Source organism: Salvelinus alpinus, chromosome 5, assembly GCF_045679555.1.
Source record: "Salvelinus alpinus chromosome 5, SLU_Salpinus.1, whole genome shotgun sequence".
In the NCBI taxonomy this organism is placed as follows: domain Eukaryota; kingdom Metazoa; phylum Chordata; class Actinopteri; order Salmoniformes; family Salmonidae; genus Salvelinus; species Salvelinus alpinus.
Window position 1 is genome coordinate 51,612,246 of NC_092090.1, and position 18,081 is coordinate 51,630,326.

General features: G+C 42.2%; 1 protein-coding gene across 2 annotated transcripts in view; it reads left to right on the forward strand.

Moving 5' to 3' along the window:
• cmya5 (cardiomyopathy associated 5) overlaps nucleotides 1–18,081 on the forward strand; it is a 64,121-nt gene that overhangs the window by 19,313 nt on the left and 26,727 nt on the right. Inside the window, exons 3-5 of one of the 2 annotated variants that reach the window (XM_071400046.1) lie at nucleotides 10,962–11,057; nucleotides 11,332–11,556; nucleotides 15,704–15,726. In XM_071400046.1, the coding sequence (XP_071256147.1) occupies nucleotides 10,962–11,057; nucleotides 11,332–11,556; nucleotides 15,704–15,726 (344 nt within the window). The remainder of the gene's footprint in view (nucleotides 1–10,961; nucleotides 11,058–11,331; nucleotides 11,557–15,703; nucleotides 15,727–18,081) is intronic. The other variant, XR_011674882.1, reaches the window with a different exon arrangement.

An 18,081-nucleotide genomic window follows, 5' to 3' on the forward strand; every position in this document is an offset into this window, starting at 1 on the left:
CTCAAAATGGAGGAGAGATTGACTTCATCACTACTTGTTTTTGTACGAAGTGTTGACATGCTGAATGCACCGAAGTGTCTGTTTATACTACTAGCACACAGCTCAGACACCCATGCATACCCCACAAGACATGCCACCAAAGGTCTCTTCACAATCCCCAAGTCAAGTACAGACTGTGGGAGGCGCACCGTACTACATAGATCCATGGAACTCTATTTCTCATCAGGTAACTGATGCAAGCAGTAGAATCAGATTTAACAAACAGATAAAAAACACCTTATGGAACAGTGGGGACGTGAAGAGACACACAGGCACAGACAGACACACATGATAAGACATACACTCTACACACAGATGGATTTTGTATCGTAGATATGTGATAGTAGAGTAGTGGCCTGAGGGAACACACTTAATGTGTTGTGAAAAGTGTTATGAACGGTAATGTCATGTCATATTTTAAATTGTATGTCACTGCCTTTATGTTGCTGGACCCCAGCAAGAGTAGCTGCTGCCTTGGCATGTGGTAACCCAAAAAAAGTGTTAAACAAATAAAAATATATTTTATATTTGAGATTCTTCAAAGTAGCCACTCTCTGCCTTGATGACAGCTCTTGGCATAAAGAAAATAAAGAAAAACCCACGATAGCTTGCTATCTAGGGTGACACCCAGCAGTTTAGTCTCTTCAACTTGCTCAATTGCCACATTATTCAATAATAGATCCAGATGAGGTTTAGGGTTGAGCGAGTGATTTGTCCCAAACATTATGCTTTTAGTTTTTGAGATATTTAGCACCAGCCTATTGTTAGTTACCCAATCTAAAACTGACTATGTTAAGGGTGTCAGTTATTAATTTTACTGTTGCAGCCGTCGTGTATACTGTTGAGTCAAAAAGAAAATAAGAAGACATTGTTATAATAGTAATCTTGGTCCTTTATGTGTAAAGACCCCTCCAACATGGACACACAGGTTTTATTCAAGGTCAGTGGAAGGTAATTAATACATGCAGAAAACAATAATGGTCCAAACCTGCTGCTCTGTGGTACACCACACTCAACCAAATTTACATTAGAGAGGCTTCCATTAAAGAAAACCCTCTGTGATCTACTGTATAGGTAACTGTCCATTCTTGATAAGGCAGAGAATGTTAATCCACAACACCTACATTTTTTCAGCAATATATTATGATCATTGATATCAAAAGCTGCACTGAAGTTTAACAAAACGGCTCCCACATTCTTCTTATTATCAATTTATTTCAGACAATAATCAGTCATTTGTGTCAGTGCCGAGCATGTTGAGTGCCCTTCCCTATAAGCATGCTGAAAGTCTGTTATTAATTTGATTCTGTAAAATGACATTGTATTTGGTCGAACATAATTTTTCTGAAAGTTTGCTAAGCAACGGAACAGGCTGATTGGTCTGCTGTTTCAACCATTAAAGGGTGCTCCTCCCTCCAGGCCTGAGGGAACACTCCGTATTCTAGGCTTAGGTTGAAGCTTGAAGAATTTTGAAGATAATAATGGGCAAATGTGTTTCTAACATGTATTGACTCTGGGTAATATACCTCTAAACAAGGTATATTAGTCCTGTATTTTTCATTAATTAAAAGAAATGTTTGAATATTGCTTGCACATTGACATTACAGAGTATTTTGTGTAGATCAATGACAGAAAAAAATCACATTAAATTAATTTAAATCCCACTTTGTAATGCAACAAAATGTGAAGAAATCCAGGGGGTGAATAGTTATGATAACCACTGTAATTGAATATTGGAATGTATTTGAAAATACTATTTGGAAAGTTTTGGCATGTATTTACAATGACTTCAAATACATCTTGTTGGAAGTATTTGAAATACCAGTATTTTCCCAATAAATAGTTGTGAATGTTCTGTACTTAGTAGTTACGTTTGAAATAACAAACAACTTAACATTAAAAAGACCAACTCGGCTCTACATATTTGCTGACCTGTGACCCACTGACATTGCCCCTGGTTAGAGGGGAGTTAACACACACTGGGAACTTTATTGACACAGACTGACAAAGACGAACATGGGAATGGCTCTGTAAAACAGAAATTAACCTCTACAGGAATGGTGTCCCCCCACGGGATGATTAAGCTAAGTAACATGAACATTTCCCAGGACATAGACATATCTGATATGGGCAGAAAGCTTACATTCTTGTTCATCTAACTGCACTGACCAATTTACAGTAGTTATTACCATGCTATTGTTTGAGGAGAGTGCACAATTATGAACTTGAAAATGTATTAATAAACCAATAAGGCACATTTGGGCAGTCTTGATCCAATATGTTGAACAGATATGCAATAGTTCATTGGATCAGTCTAAAACGTTGCACATACACTGCTCCCATCTAGTAGCCAAAATCTAAATTGTGCCTGGACTGGAATAATACATCATGACCTTTCTCTTGCATTTCAAAGATGATGGTACAAAATAAAATAAAAAACGTTTTTTTTCTTTGTATTATCTTTTACCATATCTAATGTGTTATATTCTCCTACATTAATTCCACTTTTCCACACACTTCAAAGTGTTTCCTTTCAAATGGTATCAAGAATAGGCATATCTTTGCTATAGGCAGCTAGATTTGGCTATGTCATTTTAGGATAAAAAAGGGGCGGATCCTATAGAGGTTTTAAAAGGAATAATAAATACACATATGGAATGCAATGAATAGAGCAGGATGAATGTATGCATATCAAATATGCTACAACAGTGAAAAGAAATGGAACAGAACTTCAATTGTAGAAGCTGGTACTCCTGGTTGAGTGGCAATCCTTTCTCTCAACTGCGCCACTCTCTCCAAGAACAGTGCTTTCATGCTCACTAAACTAACACCACTGATTTTACTTGCCAGCTTTACTATTTTGTCTAATTGTTTTTTGTTTGAGATGGAAAGTTAATTGTACCGGGCTTGGAAACAGAACGTGAGAACACTCTGAATGAAGGACGTGTGCAATATGTTTATTTTTTTATTGACCTGATATTTAGTTTAGTCTCCTCATGAAATATAGTCGTTATTGTCTCTTTTTGTATATCTGTTTTGTGTTAGGAGTCCAGGTGAGTTTTGAGTAAATTATAGTGCCAAGATACAGGTAACTGCCAAAATAAAGGAAACACTTGAGTAAATGAGGGATACAAAGTATATTGAAAGCAGGTTCTTCCATACAGATGTGGTTCTTGAGTTAATTAAGCAATTAACATAACATCGTGCTTAGGGTCATGTATACAAATGCTGGGCAGGCCATTATTTTGGCTTTCATGGCTATAGGATGAAAATTCCCCCATCCACAGGGCACGAGTGGTCACTGAATAATTTGCTATGGCAGTCAGTCACTAGATCTCAACCCAGTTGAACACTTATGGAAGATTCTGGAGCGGCCACCATCAACAAAACATCAATGATGGAATTACTCATGGAAGAATGGTGTTGCATTCCTCCAATAGTTCCAGACACTTGTAGAATCTATGCTTAGGTGCATTAAAGCTGGTCTGTCTCGTGGTGGCTCAAAGCCCTATTAAAACACGTTATGTTGGTGTGTTCTTTACACTGAGTATACCAAACATTAGGAACACCTTCCACATTTTTTGTTGCACCCGTCCTCTTTTGCCCTCAGAACAGCCACAATTTGCATGGACTCTACAAGGTGTAGAAAGCATTCCACAGGGATGCTGGCCCATGTTGACTCCAATGCTTCCCACAGTTGTGTCAAGTTGGCTGGATATCCTTTGGGTGGTGGAACATTGATACACACAGGAAACTGTTGAGCATGAAATACCCAGCAGCGTTGCAGCCCTTTACACAAACCGGTGCGCCTGGCACCTACTACCATACCTCGTTCAAAGGCACTTCAATCTTTTGTCTTGCCCATTCACCCTCTGTAAGGCATACATATGCAATTCATGTCTCAATTGTCTCGAGGCTTAAAAATCCTTCTTTAACCTGTCTCCTCCCCTTAATCTACACAGATTGAAGTGGATTTAACAAGTGACATCAATAAGGGATCTAAGCTCTGGTCAGTCTTTGTCATGGAAAGAGCAGGTTTTCATAATGTTTTGTAGACTTGTCAGTTATCTGTATTTGTATTGTTCCGCTGTTTCAATTTGCTCTGAGTCTATATGGAAGGTGCCCGTGTCTTCCCATGCCAAATCCCCTCCTCAGGCCTCAGTGATGCACATTCATAAAGTATGATGTCACCTGTTTTAATCCGTGTAAAGGTCCCATGTGATATCATCAAGCGGTGAAACTGATATGTGATCTGTTCTCCCTGTTCACTCAGGGTAGGTCATTGGCAATGTAAAGACACAGCTCATATTTCAGTCACACACAGAGTGCTTTCGTGAACCTGTTAGTGTGTGTTTGGTATGGATAATTGCCATGCTCCATGAAAAGTATTCACTCTTTCTGTCTCTAGACTCATAACATAGAAAAAACATTTAACCAAATAGATTTGTACAGAAAAATTGTGTCCAGGCCAACCATTATCCTAGTTTGAAAGTGGTTCAGTGATATTTGACTGCCCCCCTCCCTGTCCCGAGTGGCCAAGCAGGTGTTGGGCTAGGTGATATGGCCTAGAACTCATATCTCACATTTTTTAAATTATGGGCGATTCACAATATATATCTTGATTTTTTTTTAAAGTTCTCTAAATAAGCTTTGTTGTACAATTAAAAGGTAAAATACACTGCATTTAAAATTTGCATTGTAAATAATCCAATGAATTCTGAGTTGTACCTACTTTTTTTGTAATAATTACTGATCTGGCTTTCAGGTCTGTCTATAAAAATGCCCTTTTTGTAACAAATCTTCACCAGAACCATGCATAATGCACATTCACTAATAATGTAGCAGGCATTATAGAAAATGAACACCGGTCTCATAAAATATATTTCAAGCACAAGCCCACGTGCTAGTGAGTAGCCAGCTAATATTTATATATTAAGTTTAAGCCAAATTGGATCTAGGAATAATTTCACAAGCTCTGAATTCAGCTAACAAGGCAAAACAGTTGAATTGTTATGAACACACCCTTCTGTCCTTCTCCAACTGTTTGATCATCATGCTAGCCTGTCCACTTTGTTCACATGTTGAAATCAAGCGGCCTACCTTATTTCTCAGAATGAGAACGAGTTGCCAATTCCCTATATAATTGTTTTATGCTTATTGCACATTTATAAAACACAGACTAAACAGCTAGTATAACCACCCAGGACATGGTACCGTAATGCACACGCAATAGACTTAGCATTAATTTCCCAGAATGAATGTTCATTGGTACATCCGTTTTAGTAGTGTCTGCTGTGCTCAGAATTTGAGGAGTTGAAACATAAACAGTGTATGGTTTGAAAGGTTAAATTCTCCTCTATTACAGTAAAATAATGTCTCCATGTGTTTTGGTGTCCATATGACCGATTCTGTTGGACCAAACCTCAAATGCAAATAGCAAGTTGAAACTGTTTGTCAGAGAGGAAGAAGTGATCTCTCATCTTTGTTGTTGTGAGTGGTAGGGGGAGGGGCATGGGAGAAAAAGGCAAAGTGAATGGTTGCACTCGCCAAAATATTATTTTGAACCTAAGCTTTGTCGCCAGCCTTCTCGCGTTTGGGACAACGGCTCCCATTGTTAGAGTTTATGTATTATTTCTTACATTGTTAGCCCAGAAAATCTTAAGTGTTATTACATACAGCTGGGAAGAACTATTGGATATAAGAGCGACGTCAACTTACCAACATTACGACCAGGAATACGACTTTCCCGAAGCGGATCCTTTGTTCCGACCACCACCAAGAACATTGGATCTAATTCCAGAGGCCGACCCAAAACAACGTCGCCGCAGAAGAGGTAGACGGAGCGGCCTCCTGGTCAGGCTTCAAAGGCATGCACACCGCCCACCGTTTCCGAGTATACTACTCGCCAATGTCCAGTCTCTAGACAACAAGGTGGACGAAATTAGGGCAAGGGTTGCCTTCCAGAGAGACTGTAACATTCTCTGTTTCACGGAAACATGGATCTCTCGGAATATGTTGTCGGAGTCGGTACAGCCACTGGGTTTCTTCATGCGTTGCATCGATATAAATAAGCATCTCTCTGGGAAGAAGAAGAACGGGGGTGTATGCTTCATGATTAACAACTCATGTTGTAACCATAACAACATACAGGAACTCAAGTCCTTCTGTTCACCTGACCTAGAATTCCTTACAACCAAATGCCGACCATATTATCTCCCAAGAGAATTCTCGTCAGTTATCGTCACAGCTGTGTATATACCCCCTCAAGCAGGTACCACGACGGCCCTCAAGGAACTTCACTGGATATATATCCTGAGGCTGCATTTATTGTAGCTGAGGATTTTAACAAAGCAAATTTGAAAACCAGGCTACCTAAATTCTATCAGCATATTGATTGCAGCACTCGCGCGGGCAATACACTTGACCACTTCTACTCAAACTTCCACAATGCGTACAAGGCCCTCCCTCGCCCTCCCTTTGGCAAATCTGACCACGACTTCATCTTGCTCCTACCGTCCTATAGGCAGAAACTCAAACAGGATGTACCCGTGACTAGAACCATTCAACGCTGGTCTGACCAATCGGAATCACCGCTTCAAGATTGTTTTGATCACACGGACCGGGCAATGTTCCGGGCAGCCTCAGAGAATAACATCGAACTATACGCTGACTCGTGAGTGAGTTTATAAGGAAATGCATTGGAGATGTTGTACCCACTGTGACTATTAAAACCTACCCTAACCAAAAACCGTGGATGGATGGCGGCATTCGTGCAAAACTGAAAGCGGGAACCACCAGATTTAACCATGGAAAGAGGACTGGGAATATGGCCTAATATAAACAGTGTAGTTATTCCCTCCGCAAGGCAATCAAACAAGCGAAATGTCGGTACAGGGACAAAGTGGAGTTGCAATTCAACGGCTCAGGCAAGAGGCTCAGGCAATTACGGACAACAACAAAAAAAAACAGCCACGTCACGGACATCGGCGTATTGCTTCTAGACAAACTAAACACCTTCTTTGCCCACTTTGAGGAGAATTCAGCACCGCCGCCACTGATTGCCCCCCCTCTCCTTCTCAAATAAAATCAAATTTGATTGTCACACCCGTTATTTGCAGATGTAGCGAAATGCTTGTTTTTCTAGCTCAGACAGTGCAGTAATATCTAACAAGTAATATCTAACAGATTACACAACATATACCCAATACACACAAATGTAAGTAGGAATGAATTAACCAGCATGGCTACCACAGCATTCTGCAGCGATACGCCATCCCATCTGGTTTGGGCTTAGTGGGACTATCATTTGTTTTTCAACAGGACAATGACTCAACACACCTCCAGGCTATGTAAGGGCTCCACAATCACCCGACCACAACCCAATTGAGATGGTTTGGGATGAGTCGGATCGCAGAGTGAAGGAAAAGAAGCCAACAAGTGCTCAGCATATGTGGGAACTCCTTCAAGACTGTTGGAAAAGTATTCCAGGTGAAGCTGGTTGAGAGAATGCCAAGAGTGTGCAAAGCAGTCATCAAGGCAACAGGTGGCTGTTTGAAGAATCACAAATATATTTACATTTGTTTAACACTTTGGTTACTACATGCTTCCATATGTGTTATTTCAAAGTGTTGATGTCTTCACTATTATTCTACAATGTAGAAAATAGTAAAAATAAAGAAAAACCCTGGAATAAGTAGGTGTTCTAAAACTTTTGACTGGCCGTGTATGTAAACATTATGAAAGTAACTGGTGTTCCATTTCTTAAAGTGGCCAGTGATTCCTAGTCTATGCCTATAGGCAGCAGCCTCTAATGTGCTAGTGATGGCTGTTTAACAGTCTGATGGCCTTGAGATAGAAGTTGTTTTTCAGTCTCTCGGTCCCAGCTTTGATGCACCTGTACTAACCTCGCCTTCTGGATGTTAGCGGGGTGAACAGGCAGTTGCTCGGGTGGTTATTGTCCTTGATTATCTTTTTTGCCTTCCTGTGACATCGGGTGTTGTAGGTGTCCTGGAGGGCAGGTAGTTTGCCCCCGGTGATGCGTTGTGCAGACCGCACCACCCTCTGGAGAGCCTTGCGGTTGTGGGCGGTGCAGTTGCCATATCAGGCGGTGATACAGCCCAACAGGATGCTCTCAATTGTGCACCTGTAAAAGTTACTGAGTGGTTTCAGAGACAAGCCACATTTTTCGGCCTCCTGAGGTTGAAGAGGCACTGTTGCACCTTCTTCACCACACTGTCTGTGTGCGTGGACCATTTCAGTTTGTCGGTGATATGAACACTGAGGAACTTAAAACTTTCCACCTCCTCCACTGCTGCCCTGTCGATGTGGATAGGTGGGTGCTCCCTTTGCTGTTTCCTGAAGTCCACGATCATCTCTTTTTTTTGCTGATATTGAGTGAGAGGTTATTTTCCTGACACCACACTCCGAGGGCCCTCACCTCCTCCCTGTAGGCTGTCTCGTTGGTGTTGGTAATCAAGACTACCACTGTTGTGTCGTCTGCAAACTTGCGTGCATGGCCACGCAGTCGTGTGGGAACGGAGTACAGGAGGGGGCTGAGAACGCACCCTTGTGGGGACCCAGTGTTGAGGATCAGCGGTGTGGAGATGTTGTTTCCTACCTTCACCACGTGAGGGCGGCCCGTCGGGAAGTCCAGGACCCAGTTGCATAGGGCAAGGTCGAGACCCAGGGTCTCAAGCTTAATGATCAGTTTGGAGGGTACTATGGTGTTGAATGCTGAGCTGTAGTCAATGAACAGCATTCTTACATAGGTATTCCTCTTGTCCAGATGGGATAGGGCAGTGTGCAGTGTGATGGCGATTGCATCGTCTGTGGTCGTATTGGGGCGGTAAGCAAATTAAAGTGGGTCTAGGGTGACAGGTAGGGTATGATCCTTGACTAGTCTCTCAGAGCACTTCATGACAGATGTGAGTGCTTCAGGGCGATAGTCATTTAGTTCAGTTACCTTAGCTTTCTTGGGAACAGGAACAATTGTGGCCATCTTGAAGCATGTGGGGACAGCAGACTGGGATTGTGATTGAATATGTCCCGAAACACACCAGTCAGCTGGTCTGTGCATGCTCTGAGAACACAGCTAGGGATGCCGTCTGGGCTGGCACCCCTGCGAGGGTTAAAACATTTAAATGTTTTACTCACGTCGGCCACGGAGAAGGAGAGCCCACAGTCTTTGGTAGCGGGCCGCTATGTCGATGTCCACGACAGGGCTGGTTTTCTTTTTGTAATCTGTGATTGTCTGTAGACCCTGCCACATATGTCTCGTGTTTGAGCCGTTGAATTGCGACTCTACTTTGTCTCTATACTGACACTTTGGTTGTTTGATTGCCTTCCGGAGGGAATAACTACACTGTTTGTATTCGGTCATATTTCCCTTGCCATGATTAAATGCGGTGGTACGTGCTTTCAGCTTTATGTGAATGCTGCCATTAAGCCACGGTTTCTGGTTTAGGGAAGGTTTTAATAGTCACAGTGGGTACAACATTTCCTATACACTTCCTTATAAACTCGCTCACCGAGTCAGCGTAAAAGTCAATGTTATTTTCTGAGGCTACCCGGAACATATTCCATTCCACGTGAACGAAGCAATCTTGAAGCGTGGAATCCGATTGGTCAGACCAGTGTTGGATAGACCTAAGTACGTGCACTTCCTGTTTTAGTTTCTGCCGAAGGAGGGGAGCAACAAGCTGGAGTCATGGTCATATTTGCCAAAAGGAGGGTGGGAGAGGGCCTTGTAAGTATTGCGGAAGTTAGAGTAGCAATGGTCAAGCGTGTTACTCGCTCGTGTACCACAATCGATATTCTGATAGAATTTAGGTAGCCTTGTTCTCAAATTAGCTTTGTTAAAATCCCCAACTACAATAAATGCAGCCTCAGGATATATGGTTTGCAGTTTGAATAAAGTCCAGTAAAGTTCCTTGATGGCCGTCTTGGTATCCGCTTGCGGGGGGATATACACGGCTGTGACGATAACCGAGAAGAGTTCTCTTGGGAGATAATACGGTTGGCATTTGATTGTGAGGAATTCTATGTCAGTTGAACAAAAGGACTTCAGTTTCTGTATGTTGCTACAATTACACCATGAGTCATTCATCATGAAGCATACACCCCTGCCCTTCTTTTTACCGGAGAGATGTTTATTCCTGTCAGCCCTGAAAATCCCGTTGGCTGTATGGACTCCGACAGCATGTCCCCAGCTAGCCATGTTTCCGTGAAACAGAGTATGTTACAATCCTGGATATCTCTTTGGAAAGCAATTCTTGCCCGTATTTCATCGACTTTGTTAACTAGGGACTGGACATTTGCGAGTAATATACTCGGGAGCGGTGGGTGGTGTGTGCGCATCCGAAGCCTCACTAGAAGACCGCTCCGGCACCCTCTCCTCCGGCGGCGTTGTTTTGGGTCGGCCTCTGGAATCAATTCAAATGCCCTGGGAGGTGCAGACAAAGGATCCGTTTTGGGAAAGTTGTATTCCTGATCGTAGTCCTGGTAAGTTGACGTCTCTCTGATATCCAATAGTTCTTCCCGGTTTTATGTAATAACAGTTAAGGGTTTCTGGGCTAACGATGTAATAAATAATACATAAAAAATCTAAATACTGCACAGTTTCCTAAGGACTAGAAGCGAAGCTGCCATCTCTATCGGTGCCACCTTGGCGCCATCTCAGCAGGGGCTTGAACCAGCATCTATTGTTTTGTGTCCCAAGTACACTTACATAGTCCTTACATATGGAGAGTTGAGCGACAAAGGGGAGAGACTGAATTATTTATATTTATTTTACAGAAGAGCAAAACCAACACTTTTATTGTGCTCACTGCATCTAAAACAGCCCATCCTTACAGTAGCCTGTATTGTATATTCCTAGTTCAAGTTTTCATTCAGTGTGTTTCTGTGCTCTGTTCGTATTCCAGGAGAGGCTGAGTGAGTGGATCTCAGAACTGCAGGAGAGATCAGAGAACATTGAGGATCTGGTGTCAGAACTAGAGCTGGGATACAACACTGTAGAGGTAGGAGGAAAGAGAGAATTTGCTATCTTCTCAAACTGAAGTAACTGTCTACTTGTGTGTTATTGAATGTGTAGAATAATGCATGTTCTAATGCAAAGTGTTACCACAAAACTTCCCTGTAGATTATTTTCTGGCCTAACCCTTCTCTTTCAGTTTCTCTTCCAATGGACCAGTTTAGACTTCATGTTCCTCTCTGTGTCACTCTGTTCCCTGTCCCTCTCTGTCCCCTGTCTCTCCCTCTTTCCCCTGTACCTCCTGATCTCTATGTTCCCAGGACCATTGCAGGGACAGTGAGGAGGTGATGGAGGCTCAGAATGAGGAGATGATGGCTCTGGTGATGGAGCAGTACAACACCATGTCTCTGAGCATGGAGGAGGAAAAGAAGGCAAAGCTGGAGCAGCTTTACGACCAGATCGTCTCCTTCCAGGAGAGTATAGACCAGACCAAGGTCACACTGGACACCACCGCTAGAGAGGCAGAGATAGACCCAGACACACAGGTGAGGGACACACACACACACACACACACACACACACACACACACACACACACACACACACACACACACACACACACACACACACACACACACACACACACACACACACACACACACACACACACACACTACTGTGTAGTGCTAATTAGACAGCTAAAAGGCTAACTAAATAGCTAACAAAATGGCTACACAGACTGTCTGAGTTAACCTTTGTATTTTATTTCTCTATGCACACTCACAGGGCCCTACACACTACGCACACTGATAATCTAACACACGCAAAAACACCACTTCATAACTTGCTCACACACACATTATATGCACATACATTTATACTGACTCTACACACACCCACTCACATACAATCATCATATACGCTGCTGCTACTCTGTTTATCATATATCCTGATGCCTAGTCACTTTACCCTTATACATACTGTATCTACTGTACCTCTATCGATCCAGTATCCCTGCACACGGTAAATATGGTACTGGAAGTGACCCTGTATATATTATGCTTACTTACTTTGTGTTATTTTTTCCCCCCTTATTTTTCTATCTCATGTGTTTTTGTTCTACCCTGTTATTTTTAGTATACATTGTTATTGATTACTGCATTGTTGGCGTTAGAGCTTTGCGCGAAAGGCATTTCACTGTACTTGTGTATGTGACATAGAAACTTGAAACTACTGACAAATGCATCCTTCGTTAAGATAATCAGTTCTCAGAGTGTTGGATTAGAGTTCTCAATTTCAGCCCGGGCCCGACAGGTTCGGGCCGGCCATGTGTTTTCAAGAATTGTTTTGGCCAGGTCAGGTTCTAACTTTCCGCGACGTGTAAAAAATGTTTTTACTGCGCGTGCCTTTGTGACTGGCGCACCTCGTCTCTCTTTCCTCCTCCCTGTCAGCTGCAGGAGCAGGTACAGGCTGCAGTGTGTATTGAGCTGTACGGGGTGCTGCAACTGCTATCTAATAACAGCTAGTTTCTTACGTGTTGTTTCTCTGACTGAAAAGTCATGTTACCTAAATCCCTCATTTGTGGAGACTGCAAAAAACATTCCCTATTTGCTAATTGTGCCTTCCCTGCCGTACTTCTTTCACATGACACATTCATACACCTGTGACTGACCAATACGGTAGGGTCTGAACATAGGATACATCAGTTACAACAACTCTGTTATACCGTTACAACACGTGGTACAGCGAATTGGATGCCAATCAGATGTGTGGATGTCATTCGACTTGGTTGTTGAAACAACGGAAGAATCAAGTGGCCATGTCAATTGCAAAGGATGTGAGGCTGTTCTACGTTATGACAGCAAGACGACAGGTACTTCTTCCCTGCAGCGCCATTTTGCACAATGCCGTGGCGCGACAGCCTACTCAGGCCAAGCTTTTATGTCAGCTTCGTCAAAAAAATGGTTACTCTCAAAGAAAACAAAACAGGCAGTGACTGACACATTTTTCAGTGTTCGTTTCAAAGATGCCAGGAGCTTACATATGTGGGAGCCACTTATGGGAGAGTTTGTTCTACTCAGCCACAATACCGTCTCTGCCAGGTGCAAGAGCATGGCAGAGGACAAAAAAGAAGAACTTACAGATAAGGTAAAGGATATCCTGAAAGAGGGCACAGTGGGGACGACTATCGGAAGCTTAGTTATCTGACAACAATATGTCATTTCATAACTGAAGAGTTCCAGTTAATTGAAAGAAACTTGACCACGGCTGTGTGTCCAGCTGAAGACTCAAAAACTGAGGAGAATATAAGGCGAGAGTTGGTGAAGCTGCTCATGACAACGTTTGGCCTTGACGCTATGTCACTGAGCAGAATTGTTTGGGTGACTGACCAGGGCTCCACTCCAACATCGTTGTTGCCCTTCGGCCATATCAGAGGCTGGACTGTCAGGACCACATTCTATACATGGTGCTACGTCATGGTCTTGACGGAGCAGCACTGACCATTGAGGACATCGCTGAAACTGTCACCGCAGCAAAGATCCTGGTCAGGTAGGTTATATGATATAAGTAAAACAAATTTAATAAATATGACATGTTATGCTAATTATTTTGTTCAACCATGTCATACCAACAATGTATTTAGGAATATAATTCATATCATAGAGCCTTACTATGTGGGCAATCTTATTTTGCCATGCACTGGTTTTGAAAGTTTATGATGTGTTAATCATGCCTCTATCAGGTATGTCAAGAGGTCTGGACTGGCTACCCAACTCTCGAAGACCCTGCTTCAGATGGGGGACACAAGATTTAGCACAGTCTACCTGACTTGCACTCTGTCCAGGACTTGTACAACGAAGTGCACGAAAATCTGGAGGCCCGTGGAGAAAATCGCAGCTGATGACCTGCAGTTTCTCCTGGAGTTCCTCAAGCCATTTTACAACGCACAGAAGGAACTGGAGGGGGACAAATACCCAACACTGAATCTTGTGTGCCTATAGACGAGTTGGTAGCAACAAAACCGACGCATGCACAACTATGGGGCTAAACAGACAGGGTTGGCTTACATTGTTGATAACATGTAAACTATATTTTGCTTCCAATGGTTACTGAAAACGTAAATAAAGTAGAACAATGAGAAGTTGTTTCTCAAATACATCATTACAGTTGTTGGTTAGATTTGAGCCATATTAGCAAAACACCTCAAACAAGAACAAGATCAAATGAGCTGGAACAAGTCACTTACGATTCACCACATTCCTTGTCATTCCTTCCTTGTCATTGTTGCTAGCTATCTGGCCATCCAGAACCATAACAACACATGGCCTTCTGCCCCTTTTGAAGCGCATGTAACGTTTTCACGATGTTGTCAGCTAACCCGTCTATGGTCAGAGAGACTAAAGCATCACTGCCAGCTCAATGCGCAAGACTCACAACAGCAAGCTGCAGTGTGACTACGACACAGTGAATGGTTGGAGAGGAAGGTGGACATCAAAGATCTACACAAGGTGGCAACGTTTCTCTGGCCCAAGTTTAACCAGCTGAGGATGCTTCCCCCCCAAGACAGGCAAGATGTGATCATATGAGCACACTTCCACAGGCCACAGAGGATGACTTCAGTGCCACCCCCCGCCAAGAGAGCAGAGCTTGACTTTTCAGAGTGGGAAAATGTCACAGCAGAGAATGAAGAAGAGGATGACGAGGTGACAAAATACACCGTGAAGTGACCTGTGATGACGGATGACAGAGAGATGTTGGGCTGGTGAAAGTCCAACAGCACAACGTATCCACTGCTAGCCAAGTTAACGAGATGGGTGCTTTGCTTCCCGGCCACCAGCAGCGAAAGGATATTCAGCGTGGCAGGCCGGACCATCGACCCGAGGAGAACAAAGACATGTTCTTCTGTTGTGTTCTGTTGTCTTAATATTTAGGCCATAGGTCTATAGCTAACAATATCCAGAACATGTATTTATACTTTAATTATTCAAGACTCCATTTTTGATGTTATTGACTTGTTCTTCTGTTGTGTTCTCTTCTGTTGTCTTAATACTTAGGCCATAACTTAATTATAACATTTCATTTATTATTTTCAAAATAAAAAGCTGTATTTAAAGGCATGACTGACTGACTTGTACTTATTTAGGCTGCATGAGACCGTTGGAGCTCACGGAATCAAACAAACACTTAAAAACAGGCAACAGAAGTAGCATCTGTCTAATTTATGAAGATACTGTATATTTTGATGTTTTACACACTTTGAGTCCACATATAATAGTTGTTAATTATATTCAAGTTGGGTTTTCTCCCTCTCCTCACTTTACTTAGACAAGGCAAGGCCTTTTCCCTCTCACCTACTCACTCTGCTCGATGCCGTCTCTGCCGCATTGTTGTCAACACCAGTGTAAATGAATAGCCTACTGGTTAACTTTCACAAAATAACTTTCGCAAAATGGTCTAGGAAAAGTTTGGGCTGTTTTCTATAAATATTTTTTTTCGAGTTCGGGCTCATTACATTTTTGTGATGTCGGACTGGGTCTCGGGCTTCAGCTCATCGGGCTTGGGTCGGACCGGGCTTGAAGTTTCAGGCCCATTGAGAACTAGGTTGAATTGGTGGAAGCAGTTGGATGGAAACCTTGCAGTTATTATTGTAGGTTATTATTGTATGTACCTAATGAAACCTCTTATCCACAGACATCCAAAGACATCTATATGAGGTAACTGCACCGTGTCAGCTGTACTCACAATATTGGATGTAAGCTATACTAGCATGATTATACTGAGCAAAGGACAAAATTCTTGTTTAGGTGTGTGTCGTCATTTTGTTGACTGGTGGGGTTGGTCATATTCAGAGTGTAGTGAACACCAGGGTTGGAGTCAATTCCATTTCAATTCAGGAAGTACACTGAAATTCCAATACTCTTCAATTATTTTCAATGAGGAAAATGTGGAATTGGAATTTGGTTTACATTCTGAATTGACTGGATTTTAAACGGAATTGACCCCATCCCTGGTGACCATGTTGATTGATTTAACATTCCAACCAGCTGGTTCTATTGATGGCATATGACTGTGAGGTTTTGTTTCTAAGCTAACATTAAGTGCTGCAGGCAGGTACAGGTAACCGCGAAAATAAACGAAACACTTGAGTAAATGAGGGATACAAAGAATATTGAAAGCAGGTGCTTCCACACAGGTGTGGTTCTGGAGTTAATTAAGTAATTAACATCTCATCATGCTTAGGGTCATGTATAGAAATGTCCAGTTGCCCATCATTTTGGCTACCATGGCTACAAGAAGAGATCTCAGTGACTTTGAAAAAGAGGTCGCAAAGGAGTATACAGGGTTTAAAGGGAGTGTGTGTGTGTGTCTCAGTCACCAAATCTCAACCCAATTGAACACTTATGGGAGATTCTGGAGTGTCGCCTGAGACAGCGTTTTCAACCACCATCAACATAACATCAACAAAATGGTGTCGCATCCAATAGAGTTCCAGACACTTGTAGAATCTATGCTAAGACGCATTGAAGCTGTTCAACGCCCTATTAAGATTACTTTATGTTGGTGTTTCCTTTATTTTGGCAGTTACCTGTATGTCTCTGGCAATGGGTCTCACACACACACTAGCAATGTGCATGCCCTGCCCACTTGAGGCCTTTGGCAGCCATCTATTTCCTGTGTTTGAGGGGTGCAAAATCCACTTGTCCACTTAAATCTCTCTGGATTGATTTCTTTCATTTTACTCCTGCGAATCTTTCAAACTCTCACTTGTGCCCGTCTTATTTTCGCGTTAATGTTACGACAGAGGACATGTTTGGAATAACCTGTCAATCACCCCGGTAATGGCTGAAATGTGCTCAATGTAATACATTGTCTTTCCGTAGAATCTATAAGAATGCTAAAGTTTCGTTGGGGATTTAACACACCGTCTCGACACTTACATAACAAGAAAAAGACGAAAGACAACTTTATTTTGATGGGTGTTATTAATATAGTTGACATTTTTACAAATTTGATACGCTGAAACGAAAGAAATTAAAATGAACACTTGGATTATAGTGATACGTTTGATCTCCCAAACATGTATGTTTAGATAGGTGTAATGTACACTGAGTATACAAAACATTAAGAACTCCTGCTCTTTTAATGACATAGACTGACCAGTTGAAAGCTATGATCCCTTATTGATGTCACTTGTTAAATCCACTTCAATCAGTGTAAATGAAGAGTATGAGGTTTAAGAAGGATTTTTAAGCCTTGACAATTGGATTGTGTATGCCATTCAGAGGGTGAATGGGCAATACAAAATATTTAAGTGCCTTTGAACGGGGTATGGTAGTAGGTGCCAGGCGCACCGGTTTGTGTCAAGAACTGCAACACTGCTTGTTTTTTTTTCAACAGTTTCATGTGTGTATCAAGAATGGTCCACCAACCAAAGGATATCCAGCCAACTTAACACAACTGTGGGAAGCATTGGAGTCAACATGGGCCAGCCTCCCTGTGGAACGCTTTCGACACCTTGTAGAGTCCATGCCCCGACGAATTGAGGCTGTTCTGAAGGCAAAGGGAGGGGGATTGCAGCTCTATATTAGGAAGGTGTTCCTAATGTTTGGTATACTCAGTGTCTGAGGGTATCCTGCTATTATCTGAGGGTATCCTGCTATTGACACACTTGTTACTGCACTGTTGGAACTAGAAGCACATGCATTTTGTTGCACTCACATTAACATCTGCTAACCATGTGTATGTGACCAATAACATTTAATAACAGTAATTCATGAGGCAGTCTAGACAGCGCAGGTGAGTGCAGGTAGGTAGGGTAGACAGAGTAAGTGTTTAGTGGTTGCAGTCCTGTTACACCCCGTTATGTTAATTTATTCATATATGTATATCCAGTGGATTTATGCAAATGACGCACATTTTCTTTAATTTAACACAAAAAATGTAATAAATACCTGATACTTTAAGAAAATGTATATACTGTATGAGTGCATTCTAATAAAAAAAGGTGACATTTGAAAAATTGAATACACGAATTCCTGCCCAAATCCCTGTCCCAGTAAAACGTTGTA